At 55.8% G+C, this 23,330-nt stretch overlaps 7 protein-coding genes and 2 non-coding genes across 9 annotated transcripts; 4 read left to right on the top strand and 5 right to left on the bottom strand.

Moving 5' to 3' along the window:
• Window positions 1-509: 509 nt before the first annotated feature.
• On the bottom strand, window positions 510-2,435 carry CYME_CMG147C (probable long-chain acyl-CoA synthetase; the record flags this gene model as incomplete). The annotated part of the gene is made up of 1 exon (XM_005535882.1): window positions 510-2,435. One exon carries the CDS (start codon window positions 2,433-2,435, stop codon window positions 510-512), a length of 1,926 nt encoding a protein of 641 aa, XP_005535939.1.
• A 2,237-nt stretch (window positions 2,436-4,672) lies between these two features.
• Window positions 4,673-6,160, top strand: CYME_CMG148C (1-deoxy-D-xylulose 5-phosphate reductoisomerase; the record flags this gene model as incomplete). The annotated part of the gene is made up of 1 exon (XM_005535883.1): window positions 4,673-6,160. One exon carries the CDS (start codon window positions 4,673-4,675, stop codon window positions 6,158-6,160), a length of 1,488 nt encoding a protein of 495 aa, XP_005535940.1.
• CYME_CMG149T lies at window positions 5,081-7,474 on the bottom strand. The gene has a single exon (XR_002461282.1). It is a non-coding gene; the product is annotated as a hypothetical transcript (transcript).
• Window positions 7,386-9,427, top strand: CYME_CMG150T. The gene has a single exon (XR_002461283.1). It is a non-coding gene; the product is annotated as a hypothetical transcript (transcript).
• A 1,775-nt stretch (window positions 9,428-11,202) lies between these two features.
• On the bottom strand, window positions 11,203-12,726 carry CYME_CMG151C (hypothetical protein; the record flags this gene model as incomplete). The annotated part of the gene is made up of 1 exon (XM_005535884.1): window positions 11,203-12,726. One exon carries the CDS (start codon window positions 12,724-12,726, stop codon window positions 11,203-11,205), a length of 1,524 nt encoding a protein of 507 aa, XP_005535941.1.
• A 4,273-nt stretch (window positions 12,727-16,999) lies between these two features.
• On the bottom strand, window positions 17,000-18,214 carry CYME_CMG152C (hypothetical protein; the record flags this gene model as incomplete). The annotated part of the gene is made up of 1 exon (XM_005535885.1): window positions 17,000-18,214. The coding sequence occupies one exon, from the start codon at window positions 18,212-18,214 to the stop codon at window positions 17,000-17,002; it is 1,215 nt and encodes a 404-aa protein (XP_005535942.1).
• Window positions 18,215-19,427: 1,213 nt separating this feature from the next.
• CYME_CMG153C (small GTP-binding protein of Rab family) lies at window positions 19,428-20,324 on the top strand (the record flags this gene model as incomplete). Its single annotated transcript, XM_005535886.1, has 1 exon — window positions 19,428-20,324. One exon carries the CDS (start codon window positions 19,428-19,430, stop codon window positions 20,322-20,324), a length of 897 nt encoding a protein of 298 aa, XP_005535943.1.
• A 988-nt stretch (window positions 20,325-21,312) lies between these two features.
• CYME_CMG154C (hypothetical protein) lies at window positions 21,313-21,828 on the bottom strand (the record flags this gene model as incomplete). The annotated part of the gene is made up of 1 exon (XM_005535887.1): window positions 21,313-21,828. One exon carries the CDS (start codon window positions 21,826-21,828, stop codon window positions 21,313-21,315), a length of 516 nt encoding a protein of 171 aa, XP_005535944.1.
• A 399-nt stretch (window positions 21,829-22,227) lies between these two features.
• Window positions 22,228-23,250, top strand: CYME_CMG155C (hypothetical protein; the record flags this gene model as incomplete). Its single annotated transcript, XM_005535888.1, has 1 exon — window positions 22,228-23,250. One exon carries the CDS (start codon window positions 22,228-22,230, stop codon window positions 23,248-23,250), a length of 1,023 nt encoding a protein of 340 aa, XP_005535945.1.
• Window positions 23,251-23,330: the final 80 nt, after the last annotated feature.

A 23,330-nucleotide genomic window follows, 5' to 3' on the forward strand; every position in this document is an offset into this window, starting at 1 on the left:
GAGACAGCTTTCGTCCTGTAGACACTAGGCATCCACGTACACCGGAAAACAAACACGACTCCATTGGATGCAGTAACCAGTGCCTCGTTCACAGAAGCGTTTCGCGGTGCGCATCCATGCTATGCCGGCGTCGACGCTGAACGCGCAGCCTCCGTGCGCACTCCAACGTCGATAGCCATTTGCGTCGGGACACGTGTCTGCGTCCCGCGAACAGCACGCATGGACGTCTGTAGTGCGCTGCAGCGCACTAGGCGAGGACACGTGTCCGCATACCGCGAGCAGCACGCATGGACACACAGAGTGCCGACTCCCGCCGAGTTGCTCTCTACGTTGTACGAGCAACGCCGCTTCATTGCCTCCCGTGGCATGTTTCGCGCTCCCATAAGACTTGCGGCGTCATGGAAAAGGCACTCGACTCGCGTACGGCACTAGCAGTTGCCGCCAACGTCGAACTGCGCAATGCGGATGCTGCAGGCGATATGCGTCTCCGAAACAAACCATGTGGCGCTTCACCCACCTGCATACAAGCGTTGTATTTGCGCCGCATAACGAGCTTCGATGAATGCGCGTCGCAACTTCAGCGTAGGTGTCAGAGTCTGATCTTCCACAGAGAACGCGCGGGGAACAATCCAAGCCTTGCGCACTTGCGCAGCTCGAGAAACGGCTTGTCTGTTCGCTTTCGCAAGACCCTGCTCCACGTACCGATTCCAGGGTGTACCAAGAACTGCGGCTTCCGCCGATGCATCCGCTGCCGTCCGAGTCGCGTCATCTACGGCGGCTGCTTCACCGATGAGCGTCTCCCCGTCAGGCGCAGTCTGCAACGACAGGAGACAGCTGAGGAATTTTCGCCGATCACCGATCACCATGGCGCGCGCTACTGCCGGCATGGCGCTCTCCAGGGCTCGTTCTAGTGGCGCTGGTGCAATATTCTCGCCTCCAGCTGTCACTATAAGCTCTTTCAAGCGTCCAGTGATCCAAATGAAACCGTCACGATCGATTGTCGCCAGATCACCGGTACGGAAAAAGCCATCGCTCGTAAAAGCAACAGCAGTACTCGCCGGGTCATTAAAGTACGCTTTGAACACGTGCGAGCCCTGAACCTGCAGCTCCGATGTCTCGGCATCGACGCGAACGCAGGTTCCCGGTAGCGGCCGGCCGGAGCTCCCCCTTCGGTACGCCCTCGGGAGGTTGATTGCAATCGGACCGGTGCATTCAGTCATTCCGTAGAGATCGCAGATTCGCATGCCCAGAGAGCTGAAGTAGTCGAGGGTTTCAGGTCCCAAGGGTGCAGCAGAGGAAATCAGGATGCGAGCTCGATCGAGACCGAGCGCTCGGCGAATAGGCCAAAGCACGAGGCGGTCGGCCAGCCACGCCGACCAGCTTGGACACCAATCTGCTTGTGGATATTCCCAGCGCTGGATATCGCTGAACATGACGCGCTTCGCCCAGGTGGAAACGTGTCGGATTGGTGCCGGCTGACTCGCGGCGACCTCTTGGAGCTGTTCGGCGATGCGCTCCCAGACCCGCGGCACACCGACGAAAAAGTCTGGTCGCACCGCTCGCAGCGTTCGCACGAGAGAACGGGAACCAGGCTGCAGCACGTCGGGATCTGCAAAGTGTAGAGAAAATCCGACAATGGCGGGTCCGATAATGTCGAGCATGGTAGCCGCCACGTGCGACAGCGGCAGGTACGAGACGCCACGCCAGGTCTCATCGAACTGAACGAGCCTCCGTGCGCTCTCAATGACAAACAGGACGTTACGATGCGAGAGCGCGACGGCCTTGGGCGTCCCGCTGGTTCCCGAGGTAAAGACAATCAGCGCTGCTTGGTCAGCGTTCTGAGCGCGATGGCGGTGCATGAGAACGATGTTCCCGTCGTCCAGTGAGCATCCTGCATTCAGAAATGTATGCCACGACATGACACGAGTATCCATGGACGCAAACGTTTTTGTTTGCGAGACGGTGTCATCGTCGGGACTCGTCGCTGTACTTGGCCATAAGACGAGATGCTTTAGTTTCAGGTCTGGGAATGCTGCTGCTGCTGCAGCTGCTGCTGCTGCGACGAGGCGCATTCCACAGTCGCCATCCTCCCCAAAAGCGACGACGCACCGACCAAGCTCTAGCAGCTGCCGACAGCTTGCCTCACTGCTCGTCGGATAGATGCCGTATGGTAACACGCCAGCAAGCAACGCACCCCAATACGCTATAAGGTATTTGGGGCTATTCGAGCCGAATATGGCCACCGTTGCCCCAGGTTCAACTCCCAGAGCGACCAGGGCACGTGCCACGTCCACGCACGCTTCATAGTATTCAGCATAGGTGTAGTGGCAAGCGTTCGGCCGATACTGAACGAGCGCAGTTCGGCTTCCGTGCCGCTCAGCGGTGTGTTGAAACGCCTCGGGCAGCGTTGATGACAAGTTATTAGCCGTCGACATGGTCACCGGAAGCAACTTGTTTCAGATATAGACGTCCGTCGTTGTTGTCGTCGATCGACGCGGAGCAACGAGTCACCACCGGTTTCCGCTGCCGGACTCGAAGCACCTACCGTTGTCCACGTCACGAACGACCATAGAGTCAATAGGCACTATCCAGTTTCCTGTTCGGTGTCGTTTTCGTTCAGGGCACCAGATCGAGACAGTTTCCTGGTAGAGTACGCGGGGCGTCGAACGGCAATGCTAGTTTTCAGAAGTACAGCGTACGCGTCTCGCGACTGAATACAATCAAGTTTGGGTGATTCGGGGGCTGCTCTAACGAAAACGCTGCAACCTGATACCAGTAGATTCGACTAATCTTTCGTTCTGGTCCAATGAATCAAACCATCACGCCACTGGATGTATGATGGCTATGGGGAACTAGGAGCGTGACTCCTGTTCCTCGCTGAGTACGACAAGGTTCCAGAGACTCTGGACGAATCGCTCCTTCGGGAGTAGGAGCCGGAACCAACCAGCGGACCTTGCGAGTGCGGAGGCTCTCTCTTACACCCGCTACAACGCTGAGTGCTTCGTTACGCTGTTCATGCAGAGACCGGAAAGCTTTGCGGTGCTTTATGGACGTCAACTCTACACAAGACCAGACGTGTCGGACACACGCTAGCTAGATTCGGTTTCTCCAACGGCATGCGCTGCGATCTGTTGTTCTTGTAGCGCGCCTGCCGAGTCCATTGCGAAGACATCATCAACGAGCGCCGCAACGTTTTGGGTACGGTAGCCACTCTAGGCATGCAATGGGTCATGGCACGAGCGCGGGTGTATCCACAGTGTCGTGCGATGGACTCGAATTCTGCGCTCTAGCAACCACAATAGCAACAGCATTACTCCCTGTACGCGCTAGGAAGCGACTCCAGCGGCGCTGTGTACCTCGTGTAATCATCGCTGAGCGCTACACGGTATCGAGCGACCACCACAGGCGCACCAACTGGCCGATCTGTTCGTCCGCAGCCGGAAAGCCCACATACGCCCGCAACGAGGTCATAGATGCGCAAACTCGGTGCAGGAGCGTTGCTGCATGGTGCACGTGCCTACGCTCGGCGTGCGTCTCTTGCGCATGCGCTGATGCCAGCGCCGGTGAATCCGGATACGCGGCCCGCATCGACATGGAGGCTGGTGCTAGGACCCAGTGCGTAGCGCGCCTTCACGCCATCGAGACTTGTGGAAACTGGTGTCGTGATTTCGGCATGGTTCTCTTCCGAGCAAGGCACGGATTTGCTGGCGGGTTTAGCGGAATGCATTCGTGCAATGCAAAACAAACGTAGCAGATCCACGGTCTATTGCAGCATTTCGATAGCGTTGCGTACGACTTTACCTGTTCCCGCATTCGTGGACTGTCCATGATACGAATGGACCCCGACGCATAAACAAAGCGCACCACTATAGTATTGCACGGACCGCATTTTCGCCACTGTCCTGCTATGAAGTCTTTCAAACGGGCATAGACTGCCTCCAGCACGTTGTTATGATCCGGCACATGCCAACGGCAACGCGTCCGACACGAACACCCGACGCATCCAGCGGTGCATCGTGTAAGCGAATCGGGCGCCACCATCCATTCCAAGCTCCACCTGGAATCAGGAGCTCGTCCACCAGACGCCAAACAGCTCAGAAACTAGACGTAGAGGCAGCGCAGAGATGCATCTAAATGGGGAATCCTCGCATCGCACAGAGAGAGGCACACCGGGATCGTTTCCAGCTACCTGCGTGGAGCATGCGATCACGGCAAGCGACCGTCAAACTCGGCACTCTGCTCGCCTTTGTATGGACAGCTTCCGCGATATACCGATACGTCGCACATCCACTGTAACGCTCGTCGGATTCGCTGCCTGAAAATTCGCCCCAATGCATCATACAGCATCGCAGTGGAAACGCTGAGCGACAGCCGCTCAGCGTGCAACGACTGGGTGTGCATGCGCCCACGGCCGAGTGGATCTCCCTGCTTCGCTGCGATCGCGCACGCACGCATACGCACGCACGCATACGCACGCACGCATACGCACGCACGCATACGCACGCACGCATACGCACGCACGCATACGCACGCACGCATACGCACGCACGCATACGCGCTGTTGCAGAATACCGTACACTGTTCAGCGCTGCGCTGCTGCACCGAGGCCGGCTACCAGCACACTCTTCTCGTGCATGGTAAGCGTTGTTTTAATATTGAATTGAACCAATATATGAACGCTAAACCCGAACAGCTTCAAGCGCGAGGCGGTGCTTTGCTGACTCCTCGAAGCTCAACCGCGCCGGGTGCTTTCCTTGCGGCATCGGCTGGCGTGCGCCTCTTGGTTGGCGGGTGGACAACTCGTGGAGGCACCTGTCGTCAGCGCAGTACGCGTCGTACCCCGGCCCGATGGGTCTGCATGGACCAGGGTGCTGCACCCGTGGGCACGAGGAAGAGCATCCAGGCGCTGGAGAACGCGCTCCAACCTACGGCGTTCCACCGACGCGTCACCATTTTGGGAAGCACCGGGAGCATTGGAACGCAAACCCTGGATATTGTGCGCTCTTGTCCGGACAAGTTTTCTGTCGTAGCGTTGGCGGCGAACGGTTCAAACGTAGAGCTTCTCGCGGAGCAGACGCACGAGTTTTCGCCCGAACTTGTCGCTATACGTGATACTGCCCGCCTCGAGACCTATCGGGAGGCGCTGCGGCAGCGTGGCGTCCCGGAACCGCCGCACATTGTTGCTGGCGAAGACGGTGTCGTCGAGTGTGCGCGATACGGTGACGCAGATGTCGTTGTCACTGGGCTTGTTGGATGTGCGGGTCTCTTGCCCACAGTTGCTGCGATCAAGGCCCGAAAAGACATTGCGCTGGCGAACAAGGAAACACTGATCGCGGGCGGCCCCGTGGTCGTGCCCCTAGTTCACGAGTACGGCATTCATCTGACTCCAGCCGACTCAGAGCACTCTGCGTTGTTCCAGTGTCTTCAGGGTGCGCCAGATGGCGCGCTTCGGCGCATCATTCTCACGGCGTCTGGTGGTGCATTTCGCGACTGGGATGTTTCGCGCTTAGCGCATGTGACTGCTGCAGATGCGCTCAAGCATCCGAACTGGAACATGGGTCCGAAAATCACTTGCGATTCGGCGACGCTCATGAACAAGGGTCTGGAGGTTATTGAAGCGCATTTTCTCTTTGGCATCGATTACGACGCCATCGAAATTGTCATCCATCCCCAGTCGATCATTCATTCGGCAGTCGAGTTTCAGGATACGAGCGTTCTCGCTCAACTCGGATGGCCAGATATGCGTCTTCCACTGTTGTACGCGCTGTCCTGGCCTCATCGGCTTCGGATTGAGACGTTTCGCCCACTGGATCTCGTTCAAGTGGGAAGTCTAACTTTTCGCGCGCCTGACCACGACAAGTATCCATGCATGCTTCTCGCGTACGCTGCGGGACGCCGTGGCGGTACCATGCCGGCGGTGCTGAACGCGGCGAACGAGGTCGCGGTGGAGCTTTTCCTGCGTAACGAACTGGAGTTTATGGGGATTCCCGCGGTCATCGAGCGCACCATGCAGCGGCATGACACAAGCGACTGGAAACAAACACCTACTTTGGATGATCTCATTGCTGCAGATGCTTGGGCGCGTCGCACGGCACGAGAGGAGGCCGCGAAGCGCCCGATCTACCCCGCCGGGGCTAACCTGGAGACGCAAAAGACGTAGGAGAGCACCACGCTCGACCAGCTCGCCGACGATCCCTGGCCTGAGACGCATCGGCGGGAACGCTGTAGTGGCGATGAGGTGAACGACTGCAAATCTCGATCGCTGGCTACGCTGCGGGTACTGGTCGTTGCCCTCACGAGAACTCGGACCGGATCTTGGCTTGTTGATGATGGGCATACAATGCTATTGGACAACGACGGGATGGCATTCACCCAGAGGCCTGTTGTCGTCAACATCTGTCTTGGCCGTGTTCAGGAAGGAGCAACGCTCGCGCTGCAGCAAGCGGGGGTGCCTCTACACAATAGAGCCGTATCTAAAGCAGGACAGCATCGCTATGTCAACGCGGTGTCTCTCGCTTATACGTAGCACTATCGAAGAATGGAGCACCATGCTGTGCCATCGATTGCTCGGGAAAAACGTTCCCGATGTGTAGATACATGGCGCTCCAGCTTTCTTTTATCGCCGAATCGTACCTGACCAGTACATTGATCCAGGGGAGAATGCAGTCCCCTCTCCCATTCATGGTCACCTTTTTTTAATCGAGGGTGTTCGGAATTTCAGCACACTGTCCGTACTGAATACAAAACCGTTTCCTTGAAAGCGCGCTCGACTTTAGCTGCCGGACGCTCCCGAAGCATGAGACAGATCCGGATGTTGATTGAGGCGTTCGGCTCTTGGTTCGGACACTGCTTTTCCGCATCGGTGCAGCGGAGCCTGACCATAGAAAGCCCCTCAGCTTCCGATTGCCACGCCATGTGACTTCCAGCCAGCTTACCACGCCTCATCTCACGCATCCGGCTCCGTTTCACGCCCTTCTTCTATACCTGTTTCAGCGTGCACCCGTGCTCGTGATCCGTGCACGTCGTCGTCTTGAACGCATCAACGCGAATCGTACAGAATCGGTTCCTGAACTCGTTGAAGGCTCTCGTGTAAGGAGCAAGCGTGCCGTCCCGGCGTGGCACTGTACGTCCAGCACCAGAGGATACAATTAAGCGATACGATTCGTCGGTAATATCCGTTCCCAACTCATTGACCAAGTTATCGAATGCAAGTTTCTTGCTTCTGTACAACAGTGACTCTAGGCTAGCAGAGCGCTCTCTCGTGTACGTTTGCCAAATATCGTCCGTGCGAGTTCTTCGGACGCCCAGAAACGCGCTAGAAAAGGCGCACGATACATTCGCTGCATGCTCGATACAGCGCACAGAGCGTCGAGGTAGGTGCTGATATTTCCCTCCATCATTCCACTTGTTCATATGCGTCTTGGCCTCGCTCATGGCGGACGATCGATCGTGCCGGGCCCTGGAAAGTTTGAATAGCGTGAACTGCTTTCGTAGCGGGTGTTTGGCACCGTTCTCTTGATTTTAGGGGTGCGGCGGCGACGGTGGCTACGATGTTCTAATAAGCGGGGTCCACGCTCTTTACGGACTGAAGCTCTCTTCGTCTACCCTGAATGATTGAAGACGAGTCTCGTTTGCCGGTTTGATACTTTTTGGCCCCGGTGCGGTAGGATTTTCGTGAATCGCCGGGATAGCGCCGCGACGCGGCAAACGACTCCGAGAAGCACAAGTGCAAACCTCTGACCCGACGATCAGACCGAATTGCGTCTTCTGCACCGTGTATCAATTGTACTGTTGCACGCAAGCTTGATGAAAGAGTTCCGCAAGAATTTGGACGGTAGACAGTCCTGCGTCCCGAACTCCGAGGAAGAGCTGCTTGACGAGGCTCATCATGGCATGAGGAGCTAAGCAACTAAGCCTCGAGTCAGAAGCTACGGGATCCGTCATTCGCGTCCTGCATCCTGCATTTTGAAACATTCTCCATGTTTATTTTTCTGGATATGAGATCTTGACACTGCGTCCGGAATGACTCTACCGTTGGTTCCAGTGCCTGCTCGCCCCCGTCTTTGTCGATCTGTCTCGTTCTTGTCAGATAGAGTCTGCTCCATTTCTTTTTCTTGGCAAAGTGGCATGGATGGGTTCGCTAGACTCCACGTCCGTTTCTCCCTCGGGATACAGGCGCACTGGATGGATCCTGACACTGAAATCCATCCCCTCTTTGTGTGTACCACTCCTCACGCGCCGTTTCGTTGTCTTCTCCGATGCGAGCACAGCTGCGGACCGTGCGCACCGCTCCGCTGCCTCCCGCGAACGCGAAGAGAAGCGACACAGCACACCGGGGGCCGGCGAAGCCAGAGAGCAACGAATGGATGAACGGTTTCACCGATGCGAACGAGTGTCCCATTGATTTGAGAGGGTGAAAATAACGTTTGTCAACATCGAAGACGTCTTCGACTGGGTTGATCCATGGGCAATAGCACGATAAGGAGAGCAGCGCAACATGAATGTCGATTGTGCACTACGCAACCGTTCCGCATTGATCGAAAGCGACGTTATCTAAGAACGGAACAGAAGAAGGCGGGAAGCTCAAGCTACGCTTCGTGTTTCTTGGATCGCTGAGCTACGAAAAGATCTGGTATGTATGTCGATTTGTAGGCGACCACACGATTGAATCGCTTCTAGTCCTGGTGGCCTCGTAACGGCCAATCGTACCTTGTTTGCGATCAGCGGCCCGCCAGTGTTTGAGTAGTCGTATTGAGGTCTACCGTTTTCGGTGCATACAGGCTCGGTGAATGCGACAAACATCCGTCTGTCCTGAGGTAAGCGTTCGTGCTTCAGTGCGACACCGATTCTGAGCAGTTCTACAAGCGACACTTGTCATCGAAGCGCCTTGCTTTTTCTTTCCATCTGTGTCTCTTCATCACCGTTCGGATCTATATTATGCGAGCTTTATATTCTGTGGCTTTTCGACAGTATACCTAAAAGGACGCACCGCGTGCAATGGACTGACGAGCAGACAGTCACATGGGCAGTGTTTGGCGATTCTATCTTTGGGAGCACGACCTTCGGGCTATGCACGAACAGAAGCGTCATTCGTGCACCAGATGAGCATAGAGTGACTGACGCGTAAAAGCGATGCTCTTTTTCGTAGGCTGGTAATGACAGCATCCCAAATCTCAGCAACATTGCTTCGATCCACTGAATTCATTCCTTTTATTGAATACTTGCGAGAAAAACATACAAGAAGAAATAGGGCTTGCTTTAGAGGGGTATTCCAGAGCGCATGGCCCCAGCTATAACGCCAGCGTTTCTCGATGTCGCCCTTGTGTCGATATCGCTGACCCGTTGCGTGCTGCCGGAGACAGACTGCTTGGAAAAAACGACCTCCATCGGTGCACATCTGCTTCATCCACGCAAAAATAAAATCGAACAGTTCCTCTGACCTACCTCGGACGTATGCGATGAAGCTTGGGTGCCTTTCCACTGTCAGCGACAAGAGTCCCCGTGGGCTCTTCTCTGAAGGATTCCTTTTTCGTTCGCTTGTCTCAGACTCGAAATACTCTGGTCGTTTCTGTTCCGCAAGCTCCATCATCAGCAGTCGAAAGTCGTTGACGGCAGCGTGAATATCCCAAATTGGCAGCTTCAGGCTGTTTCTGACCATTTCGTGCACAGGCCAAAGCTGCGGTGGACTCTTCGCTTGCCGTGTTCATCTTCTTCCTACCAAGCCTCGATGTGCATTTCGCAGTGTTGACACCTGGTGAGGTCAGATGTTCTCATGTGTCCGCCATCACTCGTCATCTGTGGACCGGACTGTGGCGCGTAAAGACCTGCTTCATCGCACGGCACATGCTCTTGAGTGATGGCGACGGCTCGATTCGATACCCTCTCGCTTTTGCACGCCTGTCGCCGTACCCTACGATTCCGGGCTTCTTCTCGACGATACCGTCGGCGAGTGCGCTGGCCGGCGCACAACCAAGCGCACGTCTTTCTATTTGATGGAGGATCTGTGAAATGCGATACTGTGCATGATGAAACAGGTCCCGGGAGGAAATCCGGATTACCGAACAAGTCGAGATATGTTGATCCGTCTACACTCCTAGCGTGCAAAGCGGTGACGCACGCTCCACTGGAAGCAATTGCTTTGATGACTCAAGTCGGTGTCCACGACTGTTTTCTATGTAAACAGAAGAGAAGGGGCCTCTGAAAGCGTATCCCATGAACGGTGTCATGCAGCTGTCGAATACCGATTCTTCACTGAACACAGAGAGACAAGCGCTTGTCCCAAGAGCAAAATCGATTACTTGACGTGAAAAAGTTGGTGAGCTTTCGGCATAAGCTTCTAAACAAGTCGCCAGGGACGACGCCCAGTTCGTTGCTTCGTCAATCCAGTTTTGTTCGTTGCTGCGTCGACGACTCGCCTTGCAACAGAGATATCGAAAACTTGCAGAATGCCTGGTTTGAGCATGCTGTACATAAGGAAAGCAGAAATATGGAGGCTTGCCCATACGTAGTGCTTCCTGAGATCAGTTATTTTCGCAATCGCGGATCGCAGGCTCCGCGATTCATCTCGATTCTCGTTGCGTCACGGATTCCAGCGGAAAAGAGCGGCAGAGGTTCCGCTCCAGAATGACGACGGCGAATCCTCCAGCTATATATGAGTTCGTCAGCTCTAATTGATACAATTTGAACGTCAAGGCTGCACATTTGATAGAAAAGTTCAGAACCGCCATCAAAACGCAGAAACAGAGCAACCGGCTCCGTTTTTCAGGTGCATCTGACAGCCAATCGTTGTGAGCGCAGTCAGCGGCGACATCATGGATTCCGTGAAGAGGCAACCGCTCCGCATTGGACACGCTATCGGAGATACCTTTTCTTCCAAACGATCCCATACCTGTGGAATATCGGCGGGGTTGTTTAAGAAACCCAAGTGCTCGCATCTAAGCTCGCGCCACGTCGAGCGCACGCGCTGCACCTATCCCGCGTTGCGTATGATGCCGCTTCCCGAGACGGCCCTGCAACGCGATCGTGGACAGAAACCAGACCCCGGAGTGTCAATAATCCAGGCGCTTGGAGTCAGCAACCGGGATGCGTCGATAAATCGTGCGATTCGAGCTAGCGCTACTGATACCGCTCCGCCGGCGTCGTCGTTTTCTCTCTATTTTCTAGTACGAACGCGATTGTGTTTGTGTTTGAGTAAATCGTGCTTCATGGCAGACGCTGCCGTCGAACTGCTCGCGGGAACTGCAGCGGCAAGCGATCAAGCGACACAAATAGACCACTGCGATTGGCGCCACTTGGGCTGTTTGGTGCCGCAGAACGCACCCGTCGCACACTCAGGCCCATGTACTTGAAGTAGGTAGCGCAACGAGCAGGCGGCAGACGCAGAGCCTCCGCCAAAGCATCGACGGGCTGGTCTTGAAAACCACTGCAGTGCAAGTACAGAACGAGGATATGATGCAGCATGCGCTCTTTTTCCACTATTCTTTTGGTCTCGGTAGAATCTGCTTGAGTGAAAATCTCCAGCAGAAGCTTACCCAGCCAGGACGGCAGCCAGCGCAGCGGCTCGGGCACATCGGCGGTATCTCCCGACAGACCGTGCTCACGAGACGCCGGTACGCGTAATTGTCGTGGCCAGCGATGGTAGCACTCCAGCAGAATCCAAAGGTAGAGGTGCGTGCATCGCTGTAAAAGAGGGTTCGAACCTACAGAAGCTGTCGTAGATGGCAGCGCTTCAGCGGCAGCGCTGGCGGGCGGCTGTTCTAGCGAGGTTGCCGTCTCTGTATCTGCGGTCTTTCGGGAACTCGTAAACTGTTCCCTCAGACTTTTCGCGTATTTCATATCGCTTCCAAGTGATTCAAGTTCGGTGGCATTGCTCTTGTATGCACTGAAGAAGCGGCTCGGGAGGCAGCCACCCAGCAGGGGATACGCTGTTTCAGGTGTCGTCGCCTCCGAGTTGTACGGCGGTACCAACCGAACGCTCTCGGTGGTGGCCTCTCGGAGACTCGGTGGCGGAGCTTCTCTCGAGATAGCATCGCGTTTGCGTACGTGGTCTGATGGACCGCGCTCCACTACGTCGGTAACGTGCTGGTTCAAAGAGTCCCCAGCGTCGTCGTCTGTGGCGTCTCCCTGGACAGCTGCCTCTGCCGCTTGCACGTTCTCATTCGTTACGTGGCGCGCCAAAGAGAGGGCACGTGCGCGTTTCTGGCGCTTGCTCCCAAACGCTGCAATGAGTGCGTTTCGCGCCTCGTGTGCTTCCCGGGACGCCTGCGACTGGACAGCGAGCTCGTCGGGGAGCTGAGCGCCGTCCGCTGCTGCAGTCTCTCCGGAGTTCTGCTGAAGCGCCAATGAAGGCACTAAAGAGCTCACTGTATTCGATGAACCCGCTCGAAGCGTGGCAGTGCTGGCGATCGGCACAATTTGTAGCTCCTGAGCTGCAGCATCGACAAAAATCAACACGTGCTGACCGCTGGTCGCCTTTCGCCCAGCACTGGCCTCGAGACGCGCCGTCCGCCAGGCCCCTGCCTCCCAGGGGCCATCGAGCTCAACCAGCGGACCTTCAAAGGACACAGTGCTGGTTTCCAGCTGGACCCTATTACGTTGATCGCGCTGCCAACGCAAGGGCCCCAGGGGGCAACGTGCCTCCGTGCAACCGAGAAACCGGAGCAGAACCTTGCGCTGCGCTGCGTCCTGCACAACTCGTACACGCCAGCGCTTCTCTTCACTGTCCATGGTGACCAAAGGGTGTACTTGTTGCGACTCGTTGCAGTCACCGAGAGCCACAACAAAGCAGCGGTTCAAATGGACGGTGCCGAGGTGACCGATCGACCAGGAGCAGGGCACAGGGTGCCGCCTCTGTGATGCCACCGCTGCGGTGTGCGTCGATACGAACCGATGATGATAGACCAGTTTTGTACATGTATGGATCTAAATATCAGGAATGCAATCAGAGGCGCTCATGGCAACGCGCGGCACCTGCTATGCAGCTTCGAGAAAGGCGATGTCAAGTCTCTGGTTTCCAAGCGCTCGTGTCAAACTGGGGAACCTGCTATGCAGCAACGAAAAAATACGTCAACTCTCCGGCTTTCTTGACCGAATCAGCGGTCGAAGATGCGTTTCATCGGGAGGAGAAAATGAGTCTTTAGGGTTAGAAGGGCAACACATATGCTCTGGTGTACGGAAGAGATGTACCGCTCGATGCTCCAACGGGGAGAGAACGGGCAACGAGCGGGAAGAAGTGATCCAAGGGGACGTTTGCGTTTCCAAGTTGAAGCTGAACTCTTTCTCCCGAGAACGTCATCGCGTACGAATAAAGTGCCTCGCCGCTTGTTTCTTCATCCTGATCAACTCACCGGAAATCGAGGCACACATCCTTGTGAACTTCTACATGCTGAGAACTCTCTCCCCGTCTCACGCGACCCTTGACCTAGTTCAAACGATTGTTTGTTTCCCGTCTGACAGGTACTGAAAGAATGTAGGTACGTGAAGGTCCGAAAATGGGCGAGCGAAGAGGCCACAAATACGCTCCCGTCCCCTGATTTTTTTCATTGACAAAACGTTTACTTAGGCCAGGGTTCGCCGATTATGCGCATTTTTCTTTTCTTACGTTTTTTTGTGTGTGCGTTTTTTTTCAGTGCGAGGTGAGGTATCCATCAACCCCCTACATCTCCTGTCCCCTGATGGGAAGTTTTTCGCGCTTGCTGGATCGCCTGTACCGAGAGGAGCTGTAACGAACTCGAGAGGAACATCGGCTCGAGTTCCATGTCAAGTATTGGTGCATGCGTTCCGCTCTGACCCAAAAGAACCGAAGCGCAAACCGAGAGGCAAGAACGGTGCGCGTCAAGGAATCTGTATTTTCTTCGAATGATGCAAATGCACCCGGAGCTTTCCATCACGAAGGCGGCGATAGAAACGACGCATATCCTAAGGAATTTTGGGTCACGTATCGCTCATTACATCGAGCAGATGCATGGAGAGTAAACGATAAGCGTCTCCAAAGAGAAACAGAGATTGTCGGTGCCGCACCCGCTTGATCGTTGGTTAGTCTCGAGATTCGTTTCCACCCCCCCCCCCCCCCCCGAGAGAAAGCAAAACCGAACATGTCCTTGGCGGCCGTGAGCGTGGAGGACAAGACGCATTCCCGAAGGCTTGTCTCTGAAGCATTCGTCGAAGACATCTTTGAGCCTTTCTCTGTATTACACACTGTTGGAAGCGCGTGTGAACGCTTCGAACACTTGTTGAGAATGCGGTGCAGAAGACAGAAGAGATGAACTCCGCCCCGAGACGTTCGCCCTCCGACCGAAGAAGCCTGGCTTCACAAATGGTCATATCTCTTGCAATTACTTGAGCGTCGTGAGCATCCAACGACGCCATGACATCGCGAAAAAGAATCACGACGAAACGCAATCAGGTGGAGAAATGCAGAGCAGGGCGTACGACGGAAACGTTGATATCGAAGCTGCCGAAACTACAAACATTCCAATTGATTTCCGTTTTCTCCCGGATGCGTACGGTGCTAGCGTTTCATTGAGAGCGTCGAAGAATATCTCAGGGTAAATGGGAAACGATGAAAGCCTTCCGACTCTGAAAGATAACCAAAGACTTGTTGGCGTCTGGTCGGGTCTTCCCATACCTAGACAACTTTGTTGCCTCGATTTCAGGGCGAAAGACGCGTCATCACAGCAGCAGAAGATACGTTCATGAGGCAACGTCCGTATACAGCGCGAGAAAGCATAAAAACAGAACCAACACAAGGGGGATGTGACTGCTCGTCTCTTCATTGGCGAGACGACGGACTCGGAAGCGTACAAAACTCATCTGCGAACATACTTGAGCGTGTTCCCCGAATGACTGAAACACATAACTCGTTCTGGGTTGCAGCGACTGCGATTCCTCCGTCACGTGCTCGAACAGAAAGCAACCCACGGGATTTGGACGCCCGTATGCTACTGAGTGACGAAGAGACGGTCATCGGGTGCGAGAACAGAGTGCGAGCGAGCATAGCGTCCGACCTCTCCGTCGCAAACGCGGTGCACTGACAGCGACAGATCAGAAGCTAAGGGAAATGCCGAATGTGTGTGTGTGTGTGACGAATATCGATGGTTCCCGGATGTCGACCAGGTGTTCCCGTTGCGCAGGTCGCTGCACGATTGTGAAAGCGATGCCGACGAAGTCCATGACCAGCAAAGAAACGAAAGAAAATGACAGGAGGTCGTATGGTACTCGAACTCACAAACTGCTGCACTGAATGCGTGTCAGATGCGAGGGCAGGAGAGTATTCGCCCACCCGAGGTACAACATGGAACTGTGAGGGCAACGAGTGCCGCAACATTCCGGAGATGTTGCGCATCAGCACGAGAGGAGGTTAACAACCTGCACGGTTTCGCCGCGCGAGAGACAATGAAAAGCATAGTCCCCAGACGAAAAATCTCACCATCCTCCCAGACCAAAGCTCTCGAAGCGAAACAAACATTGCATGATCCTGGTTCTCGGATATAACGAGAATAATATTCTGGTACGGTCACAAGGAAGCAAGTGGGATGAAACGACTGTCCCGCAATGTTTACGCATGCCTGTACGGGATCAGCGAACTGCATCGATAAAGACGCCTTGTATAAGCGTTCAACATTATGCGCATGCTTTGTGCATGCTCTGAAACACAGTTCGTATCACGGCATACTCGTCGTCAGCGACATCCAAAATTCTAGTCTTTGGTATACGATGACACCTTCTGATGACTGATTCAGGGGCTGTTGTGGCCTCGGCGCCCGTCGCCTTCATGCTGCAACACCCAGCGCACAGGATTCCCCAGTCCGTATTCAGGTGCTTTCATCTACGGCCAGTGCTCTCTACGCTGAAACTCCTGATCGCCGACCGCAGCCTACACCCGGAACACCTGACCTATCGAGGCTGGAGCGGCTACGAGTGAATCCCAGCGATTGCTGACCAAGTTCCTACGTGTTCCTCAATCCAGCGATATACGTTACGTGCGAAGAAAAACTCGAGTCCAAACATGATGCGACCCACCTGAGAAAGCGGCATGTCGCCCGGGCTTGCACCCTCACGGGGACCAGCGTGTCCCCGATTTGTTTCGTGGCTTTCGCATGGGTTGCAGGAGGCGCGTACCCTCGGACCCGCCGTTTCCTAGAAGGACGAGCTTGCGCTTTATAAGATGCGCACCGCTCGCTCGCATCCATACGACGGTAGCGGCTGACGTTTAACTGCTTGTCACGAGCATCTGCGGGACATTTCAGCTGGTGCAGAGGCTTCGACGCGCTTGTTCGGCGCAGGTGCTGTCTACGGATTGTAGGGGGCACTCGTCAGCCCATGAGACTGCAACGGCATTCGCAGGCGCCTTGCGTCACACTTTTCAAGTCTGGCCCCTGATATCGTCTTTAGCGATTGACTGGCGGGCAGGACGCTTCGCTAAGTGCAATACGTAGCTTGAAGGAAACGCTTAGTGATGCTTTGAAACGCAGGCTTCGTCCGCTGTTGGTCACATACGTCGTTCCGTGGCTAGCTGCTTGGCTCGAGAATCTCTGCAGCGTTTCTGTAACCCGATATTGCAGAACGTTTATCTGTATCATCATTCCAGCGCCTGCGACAGGGGAATCAGTGCCCCCGCGATCGCGTGATTGCAGAGGGTATATTCGCATATCTGCAAGGAGCAAAGCGGAAAGCTGGGTCATGCTTTCGTGTAGTGCCCTCTCCGCATCGATAGCTCAAGTGCCTACGCCAGTGACGCCAAAGTTGCTGACGGGACTGAGCACGCACGATTTGAACGCGAGTACCGGCGCCGACACTGAACAATGATATCTGAAAGGCCCAGCTTGCAGGGCGTACTGAAACGTCAAGGCACCTACACCGCCGAGCATCCGCTCGAGCAGGTGCATGCGTTGATATCCAGCGCATGCTGAACCAGAGCCATATGCGCGTCTTCGGTGCCGACGGTAGATGGTCGGAGACTCCAATCTCACGGATGTAAACGATGATCAACTCATTGTCGTCAGCACGGTACCAGCCGCAACGAGGCGGGAACGCGGGCCACGTCAATGTTCATTCGGTACGAAGGCTGTAGTAACGGATCGTTGTCGATCCGCTTGATCAGGTGATGAATCATGTCCGCTCTGAGATACTTGCGAACCAGGGCATCGACGACGCGATTTTCAAGCCACGTATCAGGAGCGTGGCTCGGCTCGGTTTCCGCCATATCAATCTGTGGACTCGAGTCTGACGAATCTGGTGATAGGATCGAAGAAGATGACTGCGCGGATAGCCGAGGCAGGAGACGTGGCGTTTCGTGGACCTCACGAGGGCGCCAGTCTCTGTGTGATCGCTCGGTATCGAGCGCCGTCGGTTCCCGGTGCCATTTGCCATATCCATTAACCACACTGGACTGTAGCTCGTGTGCAAGTCGATCTAGTTCTGCTTTCAAGCGCTGCGATTGCATTGCTGCTGCTTGCAGAGCAACATTCGCACTCAGTTGCTTGCGCGCTGCTCTGAATCCATACGCGGAAGATTCCCTACACGTCGGCGAATACCGTCGCCTTGAACCCGCTTTCGTCGTCACGGCTGCCGGACCCGGTGTCGGCCAGTCATGATCTATGGGGGTATCCGCGGGCTGCCTCGGGGAAATCGTGGAAATGCTCCCGTCTGAGAGCATCGTGTCGGGTGTCGCTCGTGACGGTGTTTGTCGCGGCTCTGCGGGGTGAGTTCGCTCCCCAGACCGCGCTTTGCGAGCAAGCCGCCTGGTTTCAATCACCGTTGGCGTGGAAGCAGTGCTCGGAAAAGATGTGGTGTCTGTTAGAACAAATGAATCACTGTCGAATAGACTACTAGCGAAACTCAAGTCAACAGTGCTGAGCTCCAAATCAGCTGGTTCCGTCGACCGCGCTATTACTCTTTCCGTTTGTTGCGCAGGTCGGTAGCGAGACGCCCCGGCGCGTACGGGTTGGTGCTCCCGCTTACCGCTGGGAGAGGCACTTCGACTGATAGCATCCTCTTCCTCCTCATGTTCTTCCAAAATTCTTTCGATCTCTTCGCTTTCAATGTCCAAGTCCTCGAGGGACAGCTCCTCCTGTAACTGCCGTAACGTGTCCTCGTCCAACAAGCCTTCGCTTTCTGCGAACAACTCGGACTCTACTTCCGAGGCTGTGCTATCATCAGAGGCCAGTAACGCATCAAAGCTGCTAGAAGCGGACACGTCACCCAGCTCGGGCATTCAAGCGCTCTGCGAAGGCTCTTCCTTCCAAAGACACCAGTGCCGGTTCGAACTCGCCCGTTCGTCTGTGAACACGCGCCTCAATCACCGCAACTACCCCCAAAAAGCAGCTTTCTTTTCGAATCCACCTTGCCTCGAGGTACGCAGCAGCCCAGGATACCTGAGACGTATCGCCAACCAAGAGGCGCTGCTCCGACCGCGTTACAAACGGGATCCAGCAGGCGTCGCCAGCAGCCAGCAGCCGGCCGGCGTCATCTGCTTCGCGCACGCCTGCGCACGCCCGCGCGAGCACCGTTTGGAGTGCCGTGGCGTTGTTGACGGCGCGCGCGCGCACGCGCCAATCTCGCATCCATGCACACGATAGATACGCAGCTGCCTTTCAAATCGCAAGAGCGATCAGAGCAGCTGCCTTTCAAATTGCATGAGCGATCAGAGCAGCTGCCTGATGCCATCCGAGCAACAGCATGGGTGACAGGGCTCGGGGTTCGGGCGTGTGGATCGATCGATGGATGCTTCGCCGCGCGCTGACCAGCAAGCGCGCAGTCGAGGAACGCTGAACAGGGTCAACTATTTCCAAAATTAAAACATAAAACAATCACTGCGCTGGTAGTGAACGTCCAGCGTTCTGAGGTTGCGCGATGCGCGCGAACGCCACGGGCTGTATGCACCTGGGCAGCTCGGGCGTGCGGATCTCTATAGCGCCACCGCCGCCGTCGCAGCAGCAGCCGCAGCTGCACGTGTCAAGCTGGAGGCTTGTCTGCCAGCTGGGGTCAGCGAGCAGGAACGCAAGACGTGCTTCGCTCACGGGACGTTGCGTCTCGAGACCGCTGTGTTCTTCGGAACTGGGTGATTTGAAGAGTGCTCACAAACCGTTGGGCCTATTTGGGTTCTCGTGTGAGGGTTTCGTGGAGGTTCCAACGGCGCCTTGAGGTCGGGTGCTCCTCCCAGACGCACAGCGCTTGCGCCAGGGGGGTGTCTGGTGCGGTTCCCGCTTAGGGAAACGGTGCACCCTATTTTGACAGTTTGTGGTTGCCGGTGTATTCGTGTGAGAGAAACCGTGGTACGCAGTGTTGTGCTTCAGCCGAGTGGCGCCGGTCGGAAGCCATTGTGATTGTTGATTCTGCGCTAAAGCTTCGTTTGGGAGCTTTGTGTGTGTGTGTTTGTTTGTGTGTGAATAGGTTCTCGATAACGGGAACAAAGCGCGATAGGGGACATGTCTGAGTGGAACGAGGTTGTCTCGCCGAGGCGCCTGGTGTCTGTCAGCCCGCACGGAGAACCAATGACTCGAGCAGAATCGCCGCTGAGAGGTAGTCCGGAGGCGCGGACGCAGCAGCACGAGGAGGTCGCGCTCGAGCTTGCGAGGGGGGATGTGCCGGCGGAGCCGACGGATGCTGTAGATGAGGCAGCAAGTACGCTAGCCGCTCAAACACTGGACGAGAATGAGGTTGAGCAGACTCCCAGCTCACCTCCTTCGTCCTCGTCTGTGTCGATGGGATTCGGAGGCGAGGCGCCGTACCTTGCCCGTCGTCCGCGCCGATCCTCGCTAACCCTCAAAGTGGGCATGGTGGGCGATGCCGGTTGCGGGAAAACTTCCCTTATGGTGCGATACTGCGAAGGCCACTTCGACGAGGACTATATCATGACACTAGGAGTGAATTTTCTTGAACGCTCCGTTTCTCTGCGGCACACAGACATCGTGTTCTCTGTCTGGGATCTGGGAGGTCAAAGTGAATTCCGAACGATGCTTCCCCTGGTGACCAGTGACGCCGCAGCCATGCTTTTTATTTTCGACCTCACGAGAAAAACGACGTTGATCTCCATTCGAGACTGGTACCAGCAGGTACGATTACTCAACGTCACAGCGGTTCCGATTCTGGTAGGCAACAAGTACGACCTGTTTATATCACTTGCGGCTGATCAGCAGGCTTCGATTGTTCGTCGAGCCCGGAAATACGCACGTGCCATGCATGCGCCGCTGGTTTTTTGCAGTGCAAGCCATTGTGTTCAAGTGCAGCGAGTTTTCAAGTTGGTTCTCGTCCGGCTTTTCGATCTTCAGCCGGCTTTCGAGCGCCAAACTGATGCAGCACGAGGCCCACTGTGCGAATGGTAGATACCAAACCAGGCAGTGAGCGAGCCCCGAGGAGACGCATTGAATCACACCGCTTTCGTGCCGCTCGCCAAGAATCTATTTGCATGGCCAGTCGGTGCGACCGTCGGAACAAGCTACGCCCCAGAATCCCTCGTCATTCATCTCTACTGCGCGAATATAGACAGCACGTAAGAATCTATAATCCTGCCGCCGACTCGATTGACATGCAGTAGCGCAGGCGACTAGGCGGCGTATCGACGCCGGAGGCAAGTCTTTTCAGGGACGTGTGCTGCGGCCATCATCAAAATCACAGCATAGCGCTCCTTTACTCTGGTGATTTTCGGGTTTATGCTGGAGCAATCGCGAAGCACGACAAGGCATCATGTACAAGCGTCACCCATGCATGGTACAAGGGGGCATATTTTTAGTACCATAAGCAGTTGCGACACATGGCCTCCCACGGACACATTTCACCATCTCCACAGCAGATCGATCTCAAACTGCGAGCTTCTTCCGCGCAGCGCATATACACGATCGGGACCACTGTTTCTCTCATCGTTGCGGTAGCTCGCAAAACCCGCTGGTCATGTACTGGGCTCATACGATCACGCTTTTGGTCATGGTTTTCACGAGGTTGCCACTAGCCCTATCCATATCTGTGCAGCAGCGCTGTTCCATACCAGGGAATGCTCCTAAACTAAGAAGATGCCCGTAGCGCCAAATCCGCCGCTGTTAGCGTGGCCCTAAAAATGCCACGCGTACCCGGTCCCTGTGATATCAACAGAAGCATGTGGGTGCCTATAGCTCTGACTTGCACGGTTCGCAGGAGCAAAAATGTTCACGGGTACATGATAAGATACTCGGCACCAAAGTCCGCAGCCGAGAAGCTATACCACACATCTGCGGCCCTTTGTTTTGTCTCACGCACGCCTTGCCTCGATGCCCTAGCAAGTCCGGCTGCAAGATCGCCGCCGGCGCGCGCTCATCTGTCTTGTGTCTAAGAGAGGAGCTAGCTTCCATGCTCATCAAAGCTTGAGCGAAACTGGACAAACTCAAGCAAACTCTTCACGAAGCACGCAAACTCGCCCGCCGAAGCAAGCACTCCCGAGAGCCTCTCCATGCGCTTCGTGCGACTCACGCGCGGCTCCACGATAAACTCTATGGTCTCTCGCTGCTGCTGAACCTGTGCGCGCAAATACTCTAGCGTAGCCTGGTCTTCTACAGAGTCTGCTGTCTGGCCGCTCGAGCTGTTGTTTACCAGAAGCGCGAGCCGCTTCGCGAACGACTCGGCGCGTGCTGCGGGGTCACGCTCGGGCACCGCGACCCCTTTCGTACGTTTCCAGGTTGGAGCGCGTTGTGCACCCAGCGTTCTGTACTGACTCGAACAGCGAGGCACATGTTCTTGGAAACACTGTGCACTACCGTAGCGCACCCCGCAGACTGGACATCGGTACTTGCTACTGCAGTCGACGCTTGCCCCGAGTCGTGTCCCTGAACACACCTCGCAGCGCCCTGTTTTGTCCATGAATGATGCTTCGGCTCAGTGTCTCGACGTTTCCATCAGTAGCTTGACTATGATCGAGTAGGAAGATGCTTGCCTCGTGTTTTTGAGCGCTATCCACACTGCACGCGTAGCACGGAGCAATCCAAGCGTAATTGATCGTACGTATGGCAAGCGGTTTACGCTGCAGATTTCTGGGTGCGCACGCACGCACGCACGCACGCACGCACGCACGCACGCACGCACGCACGCACGCACGCACGCACGCACGCACGCACGCACGCACGTTCGCATGCGTGCCTATGGACACGTGTCCATTGGGGTATCCATGATCGTTTTTGGGGTAGCGCGCCTCGACCCATCGTATTGCACAGCTATCTTGACTGGGTGTGTGTGTGTGTGTCCGTGCATAGCGACCAAACAATGCCGCCACCTGGCCCGATCGCAGCACTCCGGGACCGCGTATCTTCCATTTTGTTTGATTTTAAGGATGCCACAGAGGTACTGGCCGAAGAGGAGGCGCACCTGGGTCGGCGCTCTGGCCAGGCGCTCTACAGAGCGCTCGTTGCACTTGAACAAGCCCAGGGGGCGTTTCTTCGCACAAGCGAACGAACACTGGCCTATTGTACCGCTTGGAGCGGTTTGGCTCGTGCGCTGCGCGCGCTTGCCGAACCCTTGTCGGCCGGTGACCTGGTACCACTCGCGTTTCGGGTTGAGCACGAGGAGCGTGTTGTCGCGCAGTTACAAACTGGAGGTGCTTGCGGCGCAACTGCCGAGTCCATAGAGCGCACAGCGAACCGGTTGCGCAACCGGTTGCGCTCACTTCGGGGAGAACTGGACACCGTGGTCGTGCAGGAGTCGCTTTCGTCGCGGAAAGCACAGTACCGACGCGCGCGAGACAACTATCGCAAACAGCAGGATGAGGCGGCGTTGGAGGTCTGGCGTGAGGCCAGCCTCGAGTTGCAGACAGCCGCAGTGCGAGCGGTGCAGCGCTTCAGCGATGCTGTCGATGAGGTTGTTAGTATGGTCGCACGCTCCACTTATCATATTGGACGCATGCTATCCGAAGAGTGGCGGGAGGCCGCCGCTGCCGTTGTTGGTCTGGACGAGGTTTTTGCAGAGGAAGCCTCTGAGGCAGCGGATGCCGCGTTTGCACCGGTGTCTGCAGTGAGGCATGTCGAGGACACTACGAACGCGGATGCGCCAGTGGAAGCGCCGAAGGCGCCAGGGCAGTCGTCAGCGACCGCTGCCGACGAGCGTCTCTCCGCCAGCGCGCCTGTTTCTGCATCCGTGCTGCCCAGGAGCAGCACCGGGCCTACCGGTGACGAGCCGGATACCGGGGCGGCTTTCACGCTTTACGACGAGCTCGATGCAACATTTGACGCTTATTCGAAGGAGGAACCACAAGAACCAGCATCATCATCATCATCATCACCGCAGCAATGACCTGATTCGTTGCCGTCTTCGAATCATGCCTGGTCCAGGGTAATCCAAAGCCAGCCAGCCAGCCAGCAGACCCGGAGCTA

This window comes from Cyanidioschyzon merolae, chromosome 7, assembly GCF_000091205.1.
Source record: "Cyanidioschyzon merolae strain 10D DNA, chromosome 7, complete genome".
Taxonomy (NCBI): Eukaryota; Rhodophyta; class Bangiophyceae; order Cyanidiales; family Cyanidiaceae; genus Cyanidioschyzon; species Cyanidioschyzon merolae.